This window comes from Sphaerodactylus townsendi, linkage group LG06 (genome assembly GCF_021028975.2).
Source record: "Sphaerodactylus townsendi isolate TG3544 linkage group LG06, MPM_Stown_v2.3, whole genome shotgun sequence".
Lineage (NCBI taxonomy): Eukaryota > Metazoa > Chordata > Lepidosauria > Squamata > Sphaerodactylidae > Sphaerodactylus > Sphaerodactylus townsendi.
In genome coordinates, this window is record NC_059430.1 from 110,991,986 (window position 1) to 111,008,951 (window position 16,966).

Here is a 16,966-nt window from a genome sequence, read left to right on the forward strand (position 1 = left end):
GGGGGTGGGGGGGGGGGGGGGTGGGGGGGGGGGGGGGTGGGGGGGGGGGGGGGTGGGGGGGGGGGGGGGTGGGGGGGGGGGGGGGTGGGGGGGGGGGGGGGTGGGGGGGGGGGGGGGTGGGGGGGGGGGGGGGTGGGGGGGGGGGGGGGTGGGGGGGGGGGGGGGTGGGGGGGGGGGGGGGTGGGGGGGGGGGGGGGTGGGGGGGGGGGGGGGTGGGGGGGGGGGGGGGTGGGGGGGGGGGGGGGTGGGGGGGGGGGGGGGTGGGGGGGGGGGGGGGTGGGGGGGGGGGGGGGTGGGGGGGGGGGGGGGTGGGGGGGGGGGGGGGTGGGGGGGGGGGGGGGTGGGGGGGGGGGGGGGTGGGGGGGGGGGGGGGTGGGGGGGGGGGGGGGTGGGGGGGGGGGGGGGTGGGGGGGGGGGGGGGTGGGGGGGGGGGGGGGTGGGGGGGGGGGGGGGTGGGGGGGGGGGGGGGTGGGGGGGGGGGGGGGTGGGGGGGGGGGGGGGTGGGGGGGGGGGGGGGTGGGGGGGGGGGGGGGTGGGGGGGGGGGGGGGTGGGGGGGGGGGGGGGTGGGGGGGGGGGGGGGTGGGGGGGGGGGGGGGTGGGGGGGGGGGGGGGTGGGGGGGGGGGGGGGTGGGGGGGGGGGGGGGTGGGGGGGGGGGGGGGTGGGGGGGGGGGGGGGTGGGGGGGGGGGGGGGTGGGGGGGGGGGGGGGTGGGGGGGGGGGGGGGTGGGGGGGGGGGGGGGTGGGGGGGGGGGGGGGTGGGGGGGGGGGGGGGTGGGGGGGGGGGGGGGTGGGGGGGGGGGGGGGTGGGGGGGGGGGGGGGTGGGGGGGGGGGGGGGTGGGGGGGGGGGGGGGTGGGGGGGGGGGGGGGTGGGGGGGGGGGGGGGTGGGGGGGGGGGGGGGTGGGGGGGGGGGGGGGTGGGGGGGGGGGGGGGTGGGGGGGGGGGGGGGTGGGGGGGGGGGGGGGTGGGGGGGGGGGGGGGTGGGGGGGGGGGGGGGTGGGGGGGGGGGGGGGTGGGGGGGGGGGGGGGTGGGGGGGGGGGGGGGTGGGGGGGGGGGGGGGTGGGGGGGGGGGGGGGTGGGGGGGGGGGGGGGTGGGGGGGGGGGGGGGTGGGGGGGGGGGGGGGTGGGGGGGGGGGGGGGTGGGGGGGGGGGGGGGTGGGGGGGGGGGGGGGTGGGGGGGGGGGGGGGTGGGGGGGGGGGGGGGTGGGGGGGGGGGGGGGTGGGGGGGGGGGGGGGTGGGGGGGGGGGGGGGTGGGGGGGGGGGGGGGTGGGGGGGGGGGGGGGTGGGGGGGGGGGGGGGTGGGGGGGGGGGGGGGTGGGGGGGGGGGGGGGTGGGGGGGGGGGGGGGTGGGGGGGGGGGGGGGTGGGGGGGGGGGGGGGTGGGGGGGGGGGGGGGTGGGGGGGGGGGGGGGTGGGGGGGGGGGGGGGTGGGGGGGGGGGGGGGTGGGGGGGGGGGGGGGTGGGGGGGGGGGGGGGTGGGGGGGGGGGGGGGTGGGGGGGGGGGGGGGTGGGGGGGGGGGGGGGTGGGGGGGGGGGGGGGTGGGGGGGGGGGGGGGTGGGGGGGGGGGGGGGTGGGGGGGGGGGGGGGTGGGGGGGGGGGGGGGTGGGGGGGGGGGGGGGTGGGGGGGGGGGGGGGTGGGGGGGGGGGGGGGTGGGGGGGGGGGGGGGTGGGGGGGGGGGGGGGTGGGGGGGGGGGGGGGTGGGGGGGGGGGGGGGTGGGGGGGGGGGGGGGTGGGGGGGGGGGGGGGTGGGGGGGGGGGGGGGTGGGGGGGGGGGGGGGTGGGGGGGGGGGGGGGTGGGGGGGGGGGGGGGTGGGGGGGGGGGGGGGTGGGGGGGGGGGGGGGTGGGGGGGGGGGGGGGTGGGGGGGGGGGGGGGTGGGGGGGGGGGGGGGTGGGGGGGGGGGGGGGTGGGGGGGGGGGGGGGTGGGGGGGGGGGGGGGTGGGGGGGGGGGGGGGTGGGGGGGGGGGGGGGTGGGGGGGGGGGGGGGTGGGGGGGGGGGGGGGTGGGGGGGGGGGGGGGTGGGGGGGGGGGGGGGTGGGGGGGGGGGGGGGTGGGGGGGGGGGGGGGTGGGGGGGGGGGGGGGTGGGGGGGGGGGGGGGTGGGGGGGGGGGGGGGTGGGGGGGGGGGGGGGTGGGGGGGGGGGGGGGTGGGGGGGGGGGGGGGTGGGGGGGGGGGGGGGTGGGGGGGGGGGGGGGTGGGGGGGGGGGGGGGTGGGGGGGGGGGGGGGTGGGGGGGGGGGGGGGTGGGGGGGGGGGGGGGTGGGGGGGGGGGGGGGTGGGGGGGGGGGGGGGTGGGGGGGGGGGGGGGTGGGGGGGGGGGGGGGTGGGGGGGGGGGGGGGTGGGGGGGGGGGGGGGTGGGGGGGGGGGGGGGTGGGGGGGGGGGGGGGTGGGGGGGGGGGGGGGTGGGGGGGGGGGGGGGTGGGGGGGGGGGGGGGTGGGGGGGGGGGGGGGTGGGGGGGGGGGGGGGTGGGGGGGGGGGGGGGTGGGGGGGGGGGGGGGTGGGGGGGGGGGGGGGTGGGGGGGGGGGGGGGTGGGGGGGGGGGGGGGTGGGGGGGGGGGGGGGTGGGGGGGGGGGGGGGTGGGGGGGGGGGGGGGTGGGGGGGGGGGGGGGTGGGGGGGGGGGGGGGTGGGGGGGGGGGGGGGTGGGGGGGGGGGGGGGTGGGGGGGGGGGGGGGTGGGGGGGGGGGGGGGTGGGGGGGGGGGGGGGTGGGGGGGGGGGGGGGTGGGGGGGGGGGGGGGTGGGGGGGGGGGGGGGTGGGGGGGGGGGGGGGTGGGGGGGGGGGGGGGTGGGGGGGGGGGGGGGTGGGGGGGGGGGGGGGTGGGGGGGGGGGGGGGTGGGGGGGGGGGGGGGTGGGGGGGGGGGGGGGTGGGGGGGGGGGGGGGTGGGGGGGGGGGGGGGTGGGGGGGGGGGGGGGTGGGGGGGGGGGGGGGTGGGGGGGGGGGGGGGTGGGGGGGGGGGGGGGTGGGGGGGGGGGGGGGTGGGGGGGGGGGGGGGTGGGGGGGGGGGGGGGTGGGGGGGGGGGGGGGTGGGGGGGGGGGGGGGTGGGGGGGGGGGGGGGTGGGGGGGGGGGGGGGTGGGGGGGGGGGGGGGTGGGGGGGGGGGGGGGTGGGGGGGGGGGGGGGTGGGGGGGGGGGGGGGTGGGGGGGGGGGGGGGTGGGGGGGGGGGGGGGTGGGGGGGGGGGGGGGTGGGGGGGGGGGGGGGTGGGGGGGGGGGGGGGTGGGGGGGGGGGGGGGTGGGGGGGGGGGGGGGTGGGGGGGGGGGGGGGTGGGGGGGGGGGGGGGTGGGGGGGGGGGGGGGTGGGGGGGGGGGGGGGTGGGGGGGGGGGGGGGTGGGGGGGGGGGGGGGTGGGGGGGGGGGGGGGTGGGGGGGGGGGGGGGTGGGGGGGGGGGGGGGTGGGGGGGGGGGGGGGTGGGGGGGGGGGGGGGTGGGGGGGGGGGGGGGTGGGGGGGGGGGGGGGTGGGGGGGGGGGGGGGTGGGGGGGGGGGGGGGTGGGGGGGGGGGGGGGTGGGGGGGGGGGGGGGTGGGGGGGGGGGGGGGTGGGGGGGGGGGGGGGTGGGGGGGGGGGGGGGTGGGGGGGGGGGGGGGTGGGGGGGGGGGGGGGTGGGGGGGGGGGGGGGTGGGGGGGGGGGGGGGTGGGGGGGGGGGGGGGTGGGGGGGGGGGGGGGTGGGGGGGGGGGGGGGTGGGGGGGGGGGGGGGTGGGGGGGGGGGGGGGTGGGGGGGGGGGGGGGTGGGGGGGGGGGGGGGTGGGGGGGGGGGGGGGTGGGGGGGGGGGGGGGTGGGGGGGGGGGGGGGTGGGGGGGGGGGGGGGTGGGGGGGGGGGGGGGTGGGGGGGGGGGGGGGTGGGGGGGGGGGGGGGTGGGGGGGGGGGGGGGTGGGGGGGGGGGGGGGTGGGGGGGGGGGGGGGTGGGGGGGGGGGGGGGTGGGGGGGGGGGGGGGTGGGGGGGGGGGGGGGTGGGGGGGGGGGGGGGTGGGGGGGGGGGGGGGTGGGGGGGGGGGGGGGTGGGGGGGGGGGGGGGTGGGGGGGGGGGGGGGTGGGGGGGGGGGGGGGTGGGGGGGGGGGGGGGTGGGGGGGGGGGGGGGTGGGGGGGGGGGGGGGTGGGGGGGGGGGGGGGTGGGGGGGGGGGGGGGTGGGGGGGGGGGGGGGTGGGGGGGGGGGGGGGTGGGGGGGGGGGGGGGTGGGGGGGGGGGGGGGTGGGGGGGGGGGGGGGTGGGGGGGGGGGGGGGTGGGGGGGGGGGGGGGTGGGGGGGGGGGGGGGTGGGGGGGGGGGGGGGTGGGGGGGGGGGGGGGTGGGGGGGGGGGGGGGTGGGGGGGGGGGGGGGTGGGGGGGGGGGGGGGTGGGGGGGGGGGGGGGTGGGGGGGGGGGGGGGTGGGGGGGGGGGGGGGTGGGGGGGGGGGGGGGTGGGGGGGGGGGGGGGTGGGGGGGGGGGGGGGTGGGGGGGGGGGGGGGTGGGGGGGGGGGGGGGTGGGGGGGGGGGGGGGTGGGGGGGGGGGGGGGTGGGGGGGGGGGGGGGTGGGGGGGGGGGGGGGTGGGGGGGGGGGGGGGTGGGGGGGGGGGGGGGTGGGGGGGGGGGGGGGTGGGGGGGGGGGGGGGTGGGGGGGGGGGGGGGTGGGGGGGGGGGGGGGTGGGGGGGGGGGGGGGTGGGGGGGGGGGGGGGTGGGGGGGGGGGGGGGTGGGGGGGGGGGGGGGTGGGGGGGGGGGGGGGTGGGGGGGGGGGGGGGTGGGGGGGGGGGGGGGTGGGGGGGGGGGGGGGTGGGGGGGGGGGGGGGTGGGGGGGGGGGGGGGTGGGGGGGGGGGGGGGTGGGGGGGGGGGGGGGTGGGGGGGGGGGGGGGTGGGGGGGGGGGGGGGTGGGGGGGGGGGGGGGTGGGGGGGGGGGGGGGTGGGGGGGGGGGGGGGTGGGGGGGGGGGGGGGTGGGGGGGGGGGGGGGTGGGGGGGGGGGGGGGTGGGGGGGGGGGGGGGTGGGGGGGGGGGGGGGTGGGGGGGGGGGGGGGTGGGGGGGGGGGGGGGTGGGGGGGGGGGGGGGTGGGGGGGGGGGGGGGTGGGGGGGGGGGGGGGTGGGGGGGGGGGGGGGTGGGGGGGGGGGGGGGTGGGGGGGGGGGGGGGTGGGGGGGGGGGGGGGTGGGGGGGGGGGGGGGTGGGGGGGGGGGGGGGTGGGGGGGGGGGGGGGTGGGGGGGGGGGGGGGTGGGGGGGGGGGGGGGTGGGGGGGGGGGGGGGTGGGGGGGGGGGGGGGTGGGGGGGGGGGGGGGTGGGGGGGGGGGGGGGTGGGGGGGGGGGGGGGTGGGGGGGGGGGGGGGTGGGGGGGGGGGGGGGTGGGGGGGGGGGGGGGTGGGGGGGGGGGGGGGTGGGGGGGGGGGGGGGTGGGGGGGGGGGGGGGTGGGGGGGGGGGGGGGTGGGGGGGGGGGGGGGTGGGGGGGGGGGGGGGTGGGGGGGGGGGGGGGTGGGGGGGGGGGGGGGTGGGGGGGGGGGGGGGTGGGGGGGGGGGGGGGTGGGGGGGGGGGGGGGTGGGGGGGGGGGGGGGTGGGGGGGGGGGGGGGTGGGGGGGGGGGGGGGTGGGGGGGGGGGGGGGTGGGGGGGGGGGGGGGTGGGGGGGGGGGGGGGTGGGGGGGGGGGGGGGTGGGGGGGGGGGGGGGTGGGGGGGGGGGGGGGTGGGGGGGGGGGGGGGTGGGGGGGGGGGGGGGTGGGGGGGGGGGGGGGTGGGGGGGGGGGGGGGTGGGGGGGGGGGGGGGTGGGGGGGGGGGGGGGTGGGGGGGGGGGGGGGTGGGGGGGGGGGGGGGTGGGGGGGGGGGGGGGTGGGGGGGGGGGGGGGTGGGGGGGGGGGGGGGTGGGGGGGGGGGGGGGTGGGGGGGGGGGGGGGTGGGGGGGGGGGGGGGTGGGGGGGGGGGGGGGTGGGGGGGGGGGGGGGTGGGGGGGGGGGGGGGTGGGGGGGGGGGGGGGTGGGGGGGGGGGGGGGTGGGGGGGGGGGGGGGTGGGGGGGGGGGGGGGTGGGGGGGGGGGGGGGTGGGGGGGGGGGGGGGTGGGGGGGGGGGGGGGTGGGGGGGGGGGGGGGTGGGGGGGGGGGGGGGTGGGGGGGGGGGGGGGTGGGGGGGGGGGGGGGTGGGGGGGGGGGGGGGTGGGGGGGGGGGGGGGTGGGGGGGGGGGGGGGTGGGGGGGGGGGGGGGTGGGGGGGGGGGGGGGTGGGGGGGGGGGGGGGTGGGGGGGGGGGGGGGTGGGGGGGGGGGGGGGTGGGGGGGGGGGGGGGTGGGGGGGGGGGGGGGTGGGGGGGGGGGGGGGTGGGGGGGGGGGGGGGTGGGGGGGGGGGGGGGTGGGGGGGGGGGGGGGTGGGGGGGGGGGGGGGTGGGGGGGGGGGGGGGTGGGGGGGGGGGGGGGTGGGGGGGGGGGGGGGTGGGGGGGGGGGGGGGTGGGGGGGGGGGGGGGTGGGGGGGGGGGGGGGTGGGGGGGGGGGGGGGTGGGGGGGGGGGGGGGTGGGGGGGGGGGGGGGTGGGGGGGGGGGGGGGTGGGGGGGGGGGGGGGTGGGGGGGGGGGGGGGTGGGGGGGGGGGGGGGTGGGGGGGGGGGGGGGTGGGGGGGGGGGGGGGTGGGGGGGGGGGGGGGTGGGGGGGGGGGGGGGTGGGGGGGGGGGGGGGTGGGGGGGGGGGGGGGTGGGGGGGGGGGGGGGTGGGGGGGGGGGGGGGTGGGGGGGGGGGGGGGTGGGGGGGGGGGGGGGTGGGGGGGGGGGGGGGTGGGGGGGGGGGGGGGTGGGGGGGGGGGGGGGTGGGGGGGGGGGGGGGTGGGGGGGGGGGGGGGTGGGGGGGGGGGGGGGTGGGGGGGGGGGGGGGTGGGGGGGGGGGGGGGTGGGGGGGGGGGGGGGTGGGGGGGGGGGGGGGTGGGGGGGGGGGGGGGTGGGGGGGGGGGGGGGTGGGGGGGGGGGGGGGTGGGGGGGGGGGGGGGTGGGGGGGGGGGGGGGTGGGGGGGGGGGGGGGTGGGGGGGGGGGGGGGTGGGGGGGGGGGGGGGTGGGGGGGGGGGGGGGTGGGGGGGGGGGGGGGTGGGGGGGGGGGGGGGTGGGGGGGGGGGGGGGTGGGGGGGGGGGGGGGTGGGGGGGGGGGGGGGTGGGGGGGGGGGGGGGTGGGGGGGGGGGGGGGTGGGGGGGGGGGGGGGTGGGGGGGGGGGGGGGTGGGGGGGGGGGGGGGTGGGGGGGGGGGGGGGTGGGGGGGGGGGGGGGTGGGGGGGGGGGGGGGTGGGGGGGGGGGGGGGTGGGGGGGGGGGGGGGTGGGGGGGGGGGGGGGTGGGGGGGGGGGGGGGTGGGGGGGGGGGGGGGTGGGGGGGGGGGGGGGTGGGGGGGGGGGGGGGTGGGGGGGGGGGGGGGTGGGGGGGGGGGGGGGTGGGGGGGGGGGGGGGTGGGGGGGGGGGGGGGTGGGGGGGGGGGGGGGTGGGGGGGGGGGGGGGTGGGGGGGGGGGGGGGTGGGGGGGGGGGGGGGTGGGGGGGGGGGGGGGTGGGGGGGGGGGGGGGTGGGGGGGGGGGGGGGTGGGGGGGGGGGGGGGTGGGGGGGGGGGGGGGTGGGGGGGGGGGGGGGTGGGGGGGGGGGGGGGTGGGGGGGGGGGGGGGTGGGGGGCGGGGAGAGGGCGCGACGGGGGGGGTGGGGGGGGGGGGGGGGGGGGGGGGGGGGGGGTGGGGGGGGGGGGGGGGGGGGGGGGAAAAAAAAAGGGGGGGGGGGGGGGTGGGGGGGGGGGGGGGGGGGGGGGGGGGGGGGGGGGGGGGGGGTGGGGTGGGGGGGGGGGGGGGTGGGGGTGCTGGGGGCTGATGGGAATTGTAGTTCCTGAACATCTGGAGAGCCGCAGGTTCCCTACCCCTGGCTTAGTGGGAATGTTAATTGTGAAGAGGAGGAGCTCACGCATGGAACACTTTCCTTAGGGGTGCCACCGTCTCTTTCCAAGATCCTAGTCCGGACATTAGACCAGTGGCCTCCTCTTCCACAGAGGCAAGAAGGAGGCTGTTCTGGCTGCCTGTTCAGGTTGCTATCTGGTTACAGCATCTCTGTTGTAACAACAGTCCAAGAATGAAGTCAGCCAATCTAAGGCCAGAAAGCTGGAGGACTTGCAGAAGCCAGTTGTTGGTCCAAGGTCAAAGTTCCAGAAATCAATCCGAGGGGGTCAGCAATTACAAAGTTTGTTGCATCCACACTTGCCAACTCCTCAGGAGACTTTACAGCCACACACCAGTAAATCATGCATACAACCTGCCTCTCAGGAACAGTCCTGCAAAGACTTATCTCCATGTGCACTGTGCCTCTGTCCCTGTAGCTCCAACTTCAGCCTTCTCTGGCAAGAGTCCAAAAGGGCTGGCGATCCTGGATTGCTGGGGCTGGGGGGCTGGTCTGCCATGGTTGCCTCAGAGTCTGGATTTGGAGGTGCCTCTGAACTGACTGTTGGCTGGACATGTGGGAGTGTGTGCACCTGATCTCCCTTGCTGGTCGTCTGATGTCAGCTGTGGGCTAGCTACTCAAGGGCCTTCATCCTCCAAGGAGGCCTCATTGTTGCTCAGCCCAGGCTGGATGAGGACAGAGGCAGTGTTCACCATCCTGGTGCCTGAACCATCCTTTCAGAGAGGTGATGGAGGTGGTGATGGCTGTCACTGAGAAGAGATGATCGAAGTGCAAGAGGGGAATTGTCAGTGATGGCCAACAAGCCTGTGGTAGGCTAGAGGACAGCAGAAGTTCTCCGCATCAGCTAAAGATATCCCTGCAGTCAATGGCCAGTCGATACCAGCACGTATCTCTGTTGCTTCTAATGCAATAGGTTGGTCTGGTTCTTTAGTGTAGCCAGAAACAGAATATGCTCTCTCAAATGATTAACCTTGGAGTGTAGGACTCACCATGAACACCTCCATCTGGTCTGGACTTACCATAAACATCTCCATCTGGTTTGGATTAAGCTTTGATATATGAACCCTCTTCTTGTTCATTGCTGATTCCAAGCACCAGTTAAGAACATCCACTATTATATCCAGACTAGAAGAAAGATGAGAGAGCTGGGAATCATCAACACATTTTTTTTTGCTGTCAAGTCACACCTGACTTCTGGCAATTCCATAGGGTTTCAAAGCAAGAGATATTCAGAGGTGGTTGGCCATTGCCAGCTGGGTGACCTTGGGCTAGTCACAGTTCTTCGGAGCTCTCTCAGCCCCACCTACCTCACAGGTTATTTGTTGTGATGGGGGGAAGGGAAAGGAGTTTGTAAGCCCCTTTGAGTCTCCTTACAGGCAAGAAAAGGGGGATATAAATCCAACTCTTCTTCATCGTCTTATTCTATGTCATGATGCTGATATTCCTTGGAAGACTCCCATCCAAATTCTTACCAGTGTCACCCCTACTTAGCTTCTGAGATCTGACAAAATTAGGCTAGCCTGAGGCTATCCAGATCAGGGCCATTGGGACACTGATCCCCACATAAACCCCCATATAACTTTGCTCAAATGTTTCCTTTATGTGTTACCTGTTATTGGAGACTTAATGAAACCTTGTGGTGTCATCTTGAGCAGTCATGCCCAAAGTGGTGCTTGCCAATCTGTTTCCTGGCACTCATTTTTTTCATTCTGGGTTGGATCCAGACTGAATTTTCTGTTAACAAAATTTGTGGGGTAATTCCCATTGATTCTCTCTTCCTGCTTCAGACCCTTTTGTACAATTTTCAGCCTTTGCTTTTATTGTTGAGCTGTTGTTTTCAGTATGTTTTATGAGATATTTTGTATGGAGGGGAGACAATTTGAAATAAGCAATTGCGACAGTGATTGAAAGGGGTGATTGAGATATGCCACACATTGGCTGTCCTGTTTGGCAAAGCAAGGCCTGGCTTCCTACCTGTGGCCGTGTCCTTCAGCTGCTGCCCTGTCTTTGCTCCTTGATCCCAAATCAACCCTTTCCTTTCCCCTCATCTTTCCTGTTTTGCTTAGCAGGCTGCCTGCCTTGGCTCAGCAGAACACAATTAAGTGGTCCCTATAAAATATACATGAGGAAGAATCGCCAGCAGATACAGCAGCTGAGCGTCTGCCCGAGTGCTAATTTGTGGAGGATTGAAGGTTCAGGCAGGCCGTAATCGGCTCAGAGAGTTTTGGATTATGCAAATGCGGGCAAGGTAATTGCCCTCCCCTGGGCTGTGAAAAATCTCGGCTCCCAACTTGTTCTTTCTCCATTGAAGTGCAGGCTTTTGTTGCTTGGCCCAGAACTAGTTTCCCAAAGCAAAACATATGCAGAGGGTTGGGCGGGTGGATAAAAAGCGCCTTTGGAATCTTCCCTTGCTGTGTTTACTTGAGTAATGGAAAGTTGTTTGGCTTCTGTTGGTTGGCTTCTGGCTGTTTGGTACCAATGCTGAAATAACAACAGCCCTAGAGGAAGGGCTTTATAGAGGGCAACCTTGTTATCCATGATGGACAAGATGTCATTCTATTTGAGAGGGACAGTGTGGTGGAGCAGTCACAGTGCTGAGGTACTGCTAAATTCAAGTCTACTGGTGTAGCAATTCACATGAGGATCTGGGAGAGCCGGCTTCAAATCCCTACCCAGGCCATGACGTTCAACCATGTGATCTTAAGCCAATCATGCCCTCTCAGCCTACTTCATAGTGTTGTTGTAAGGAGCATAAAATAGAAGCAGGAACAAGTTGCTTTTGGGCCACCATTGCATACAAAAGTAGATTATAAAAATCTAAATAATCAACGTATCCAGCAAAGGAGGCTATTGTCTATGAATTGTCCTACCCTTGAGAATGTGCCGCAAATAGGTTGCATCCGGCAGAGCTTTCACTTATTCCTCTTTCCCCAACAGTTCTTTCTGACTGTAGAAAAGTGGATCTCCGGCATCACACAGCCAGAATTTATTAACTGTTGTGCAGGTTGAGGGCTGGAGTCTGGACCAGGATGAAAGCCTCTTTTGGCAGTGAAGCTGCATTGGTAGACGGGAAGGAGAGGGTGATCTCAGCCCCTTCCCCTTCCCAGCAGGGCCTCTTGACTCACATGGGCGTTAGTCCACATCGGATCTGCAGTCCTGGAAATCAGCGTTCTCTGGATTGGAAAAGGATGCGGGGAAAAGGAGGGAAAGGGCAAAACCACAGTCCTTGCATGCCTAGATTGCTGGATCTGACCCCGTGTTGTATCGAGATTAGAGTGTTGCACTGGGGAGCTCTGAGCCAGCTCTGTCTAGTGGGGGAGCATCAGACCGGGATCTGGGAGACCCAGCTTTGAAATTCTTGCTGTGTCATGGAAATTCACTGGGTGGCTTTGAGCTTGCTGTGTGGTTTTCCAGACTGTGTGGCCAGGGTCTGACAGTTTGTGCTCCTAATGTTTTGCCCACATTCATGACTAGCATCTTCAGAGGCACGTCACGGTAAGATGAGTTGCTCCCCATGGCACAGAGTGGAGTGATTGTGTGATGGGGAAGATCTTTTGCCCTTCCAAATATGCCTCACCCCCCCCTCCTTTGAGTTGGACAAAACATACACCCCACCACACAATCACTCCCCACTGTGCCATGGAGAGAAACTCATTTTGCTGTGGCATGCTTCTGAAGATGCCAGCCATACATGCGGGCAAAACTTTAGGCGCACAAACTACCAGACCACGGCCACACAACTTGGAAAACCCACAACAGCTAGTTGATTCTGGCCATGAAAGCCTTCTACAGGACCTTGAGCTAGTCACGTTCTTTCTGCCTAGCCCACTTTGCAGGATTGTTGTGAGAATAAAACAGAGGAGAGGAGAAGGGTACAAGCCACTTCCCATTAGGGGGAAAGGTGGGTTACAAATGGTCAATCAAATCGATCGATCGATCGATCAGTTACTGCTTTGTCAGGAGGCTCCCTATTGTTTCTGACATCTCAGGGATAACTGTTTTTGTTTTACTGCCCTTCCTGTTGTGATTTTCATGGCCCCTTGCAAAGGCTGCTGCTGATATTCTGACACTGATGCTAGCCACCTTTTTCTTGTTGCTGCTTGGAAGTTTGTTTTTAATTATGTCTCTGTTATAGTTTATTTTATTGTTGAGGGTTTTTCCAAAACTGCTGTTTGTCATCAGCTTCTTAGCGGTTAGGCTGCCAAAGTCAGGGGATGCTTTAAGAGAGATGTGTTTTTTCGTAAATTCCTGCATGACAATACCATGGAAGGTGTCAGCTTGAATGCATACACGTGAAGATTCTTTATCATTGGGCCATCATAGTATTGTCTACTCCGAGTGCCTGTCCAGTGTCTTAGTCTTTTTCCACTTATCCTTCCTACCTAGTCCTAACTGGAGATGCTGGGGACTGAACTGGCGACCTTCTGCAAAGGTCGGTCCTTGACTTCTCCAATTAGAATAAATATGTAGAGAAAAGGAAAAGGATTTATAGGAAGACAGTGAAGTGGTTGTGGGTCTAGAACACCAAGAAGAAGAAGAAGAAGGTTGGTGGGGCTGGGAGAGTTTGGAGAGAACTGTGACTGCCCCAGGATCACCCAGCAGGCTTCACGTGGAGTGGGGGAAACAAACCCAGTTCTCCAGGTTAAAATCCACATCTCTTAACCATAACACCTCACTGGTGGTGATTTTGCAGAGCAGATTTTGGGAGAGGCCTTGGAACGCTGCGGCTGGTCAGAGAACACATAAAGGACTGACATTCTGGCTCAATGGAAAGAAGCCTCATATTCCCATTCTTGGAGAGGAGTTGTGGTTAAGTGACTATAGCATATTTATGACATGCAGAGGGTCCCATGTTCAGTCCTTGGCATCTCCATTTAGAATCTCTGGTTTGGAAAGGCTTTTCTCTCTCTCTGAGACTCAAGAGAACAGCTTCCAGTCATCCTAAATAATATTATACTAGATGGGCTATCTGGTAGGACTATGGCTTGGTTGAAAGGAAGGAGTTCGGATTTACACCCACCTTTCTGTCCTGTAAGGAGACTCAAGTGGCTTACAAGCTCCTTTCCTCTCCCCACAGCAGACACCTTGTGAGGTAGGTGCAGCTGAGAGAGTTATGAGAGAATTGTGGCTTGCCCAAGGTCACCCAGCAGGAATGTAGGAGTGTGGAAACACATCTGGTTCACCAGATAAGCCTCTGCCACTGAGGTGGAGGACTGGGGAATCAAACCCGGTTCTCCAGATTAGAATCCACCTGCTCTTAGTCACCGTTTTACAGAAGTCTCAGATTCAGAAGTCTCAGATTCAGTCCTCAGCATCCCCAATTCAGAGGACTGGGAAGTAGGTCACGTGAAGGACCTCAGCCTGAGACCATACCAAGCTGCTCTAGATTAGAGTGGACAATATTGACAGCACAACATTCTGACTCCATTCATTGTGGCTTCATGTGGTCAGTGGTCTTGACTTGGACAGCTACCTCTTTCTACATGTAATTGTTGATTGATTTAGAATGTGGTTGTTAGCTGTCCTGGGGCAAATATAAATCTGGTCAAACAGGCTATAAGTATTCTAATAAATGAATATTTATTTATTTGTTCAGTTTGCATCCCACCCTCTTCTGCAGGCTAGTCATGATGTTCCCTGTTGGTTAATGAATGTTCCCTGTTGATGTTCCCTGTTGACCTCAATGAAATAAGTCAAGTAACTAGAATGTCTTCTTGTTCTTTTCCTATTTTCTGCCCGCTTTCTATTCAAGTCCCCGGAGGCATTGCTTCGGAGTCTCTAACGTTCACTCCCTTGGAGGACATGATCTTTCTGAAGTGGGAGGAGCCAGTGGAACCTAACGGCCTCATCACACAGTACGAGGTATGTCTGCAACGTCATCTTTCTTCAGAGCTGCCGTGCACCAATTTACGACTGATGCTTCATAGGGGGTGGCCCATAGCTCAGTAATAAAATGTCTGTTTCTCATGCAGAAGGTCTTGGGTTCAATCCCTGGCATCCTCGGTTAAAAGCACAGGTAGGAGGGCAGGTGAAATACTTCTTCTGTCTGAGATCCCAGAGAGCCGCTGCCAGTCGCAGGAGACAATACTGATTTGGACAAGGCCTGTACTCTGATTCAGTGTAATGCCTCTTCTTGTGTTAGCTGTCAGTTCTGATCTGAGCTCAGAATGAAAAGAAGCACCTCATCTAGTCAGCACTGAGAATATTTTGCGGAATTTTGGCAGCATGGTGATTCTGTTGAAGTTTGAAGATGGGCAAGGCCTCCCCACCAGCATGCCTCAGTTGCTGATGTAACAATAATTGCCTTGAGCAGAAACTGCACAAAGCAAATCTCCCAACTGTGGCTCAGGAACCAAAACGAGTGCTTTGTTAGTTATTTCATTTTAAGGATATTTTAAGGATATTTAAAGGATATTTTTCATCCGTGAAGGACCTCATGGTGGAGTGATTGGGTTCTCCCTTGCTCATCCTCACAAAGTTGTTGTGAGGCTAGGCTGAAAGTCAGTGACTGAACCAAGATTACCCAGTGAGTTTCAATGGCAGAGTGGGGATTTGAACCTGAGTCTCCCAGCTCCTTGAACGCCACGGTGACCAGTATACCACACTGGCTTTCAGTTCTCACTCCTGTGCTTCCATTTTCACCACTTAGTTCTTCTGTGACTGACCTGGTTTGTACATTTTGTTCACTGTACAAGTATTCTGCTCTAGGGAGGGCCACGGCTCAACCACAGGGCATCTCCTTTATATGTAGAAGATCCTGGATTCAATCCTTGGCCCCTGCAGTTGAGATGGCCACAAAGGAGGTGTTGGAAAAGGACCCTTACCTGGGATCCTGAACAGCTGCTGCCAGTCAGAGTAGATAATACTCTGATAGACGGGTGCTCTGGCTCAGCATAAAGCAGCTCCATGAGACTGAAAGCGGGAATTTGCTTGCTGCCACCAGGCAAATGGCAAACCTACCATGTTTTCATAAATGGAGCCAATAGTGGCTATTATATGTGTTGGTGTGAGCTGGGGAATCAGTTGGGAATATGTTTGAAAGGCCAAACACTAGGGGTGTGCATTTGGATATGTTGAATTGGAAAAAGCCAAAAAATCCTGTTTCAATGTATTGTCGAAGGCTTTCACAGTTGGATTCACTAGGGTGTTGTGGGTTTTCCAGGTTGTATGGCCATGTTCCAGTAGCATCTTCAAGATCTTCTGAAGATGCCTGACCCAGATGCAGGCAAAACGTTAAGAGAAAATGCTGGTGGAACATGGCCATACAACCCCCTAATCCTGTTTCAGCTTTTTTCTGCCTTTTTTTTTGGACAAAAGCTGGGACTAATTTAATAGAGCTGAAAACACAAAGCTGGGGAAAGCTGTCCCCCCCCCCCATTTTTCATGCCCTTTCTCTTTGCAGGGCTCTTGGGAAGGGGTGGTTTGAGGTAGAGCCACCGGATTTGCAGTGTAGCTGCAAGTGACACTCCATACAAGAACCCCCTAGTTTGGTGAAGCTTGGGTCAGGGGGTCCAATTTTATGGGCCCCCAAAGAGGGTGCCCCACCTGTCCTCCACTGGAAACAATGGAAGACAATTTGGAGGCCCAGAAAATTGGAACCACTGGCCCAATCTTCAAACTTGGGAGTTTTTGTAAGGAGAGCCACTTGCAGATATGCTGCAGATGTAGTGTCTCTGCCTCAAAAAACTGCCTCCACTACAGCCCCCACAAAGATTTTCCATAGGATCCAATAGATCAGTGATGCCGAACCTTTTCAAGACCGAGTGCCCAAATTGCAACCCAAAACCCACTTATTTATTGCAAAGTGCTAACACGGCAATTTAACCAGAATACTGAGGTTTCAGTTTAGAAAAAACAATTGACTCTGAGGCGTGCGTTACTCAGGAGTAAGCTTGGTGGTAGTCGGTGGCTTTGCTTTGAAGCAACCGTGCAACTCTTCCAACGGGTGAATCACAACCCTAGGAGGGTTTACTCAGAAGCAAGCCCTATTGCCAGCAACCAAGCTTACTCCCAGGTAAAGGATCGCACTTTAGTTCTTCACATGAAAACCAGTGGGGTTTAACAGCACTTAACAGGGTTAACTACACTGCTTCCCCAAAACTAGTTCTTAGTTTTAATGCTAATAATCGAGCCCAGCGGCCCAGGCCAGTCTAGATGTGTGTGGGGGGCACTCTGTTTGTGCATGCCCACAGAGAGGGCTCTAAGTGCCACCTCTGGCACCCGTGCCATAGGTTCGCCACCACTGCAATAGATCAACATTTTTTTGGGATACTCAGGAAAAAAGCTAAAAAAGACCTCATATCAATATGGGAATTTTACTTTTTAATTTTTTTTTAATCGGGTCTCTTAAACCTGATCTGAAAAAAAAATTGGTGCTCATTTCTACTGAACACATCTTGAATGCTGAAAGATAGAAATTCCTTAAGCTATAATGTCAAGGCAGGCTACAAGGCAACAGCCTGCTTGGTAGATCTAGCAGAGGCCATCCACAGATGGTATTCATTGTCTTCTCAGCAAGGCCCCGAAGGGACAGATTTCCTGGGCTGACCACATTCTCCTCAGTTCAAAGTAAAAGGGTCTGTTGTCCCCGGGAAGAGCTCCCTGAATAAGCTTGCCTCTGTGTTCGGTGTCTGCCATGTTGACTCCTGAATGCAGCCAGGCAAGACACCCTTATCTCGTTCCGCTTTTCAGCTTGCTCCTCTGCCCTCTCTGGCATCAACAAAAATTATTAGAGCACAGAAAGGAGCAAAAGAGAAAAGCTGATTTCTATCTGTGTTTCTGTTCTCGCCATGCTCGCCGCTGAACAGGGGCTTTTGGAGAACGAGGCAGGCGCCATTGTAATTCTAGAGACGCAGTTTTGCAATCCTGGAGATTAAGGATGACTTGATATTCCCCCTCCGAGCCCGTTGTTTAGCCTGCAGATTTCGAGTTGCTTTTCATCCGAGCCCGTTCTTTAGCCCGCAGATTTCGAGTTGCTTTTCATCCACATTCTAAGAGCCTCCGGCCTGCTTCTTCCTGAGGTAAACTTGTGTCTAGGCCGTATCCTCCAGTAGTTCACAGAAATTCTAACAGTGCAATCCTAAACAGAGTTGCAGCCTTC

The 16,966-nt window shown here is 68.3% G+C and overlaps 1 protein-coding gene across 8 annotated transcripts in view; it reads left to right on the forward strand.

Moving 5' to 3' along the window:
- PTPRU (protein tyrosine phosphatase receptor type U) overlaps window positions 1-16,966 on the forward strand; it is a 488,373-nt gene that overhangs the window by 310,040 nt on the left and 161,367 nt on the right. For all 8 annotated transcript variants that reach the window (XM_048499773.1, XM_048499774.1, XM_048499775.1 and 5 more), the window contains exon 9: window positions 13,619-13,728. In XM_048499773.1, the coding sequence (XP_048355730.1) occupies window positions 13,619-13,728 (110 nt within the window). The remainder of the gene's footprint in view (window positions 1-13,618; window positions 13,729-16,966) is intronic.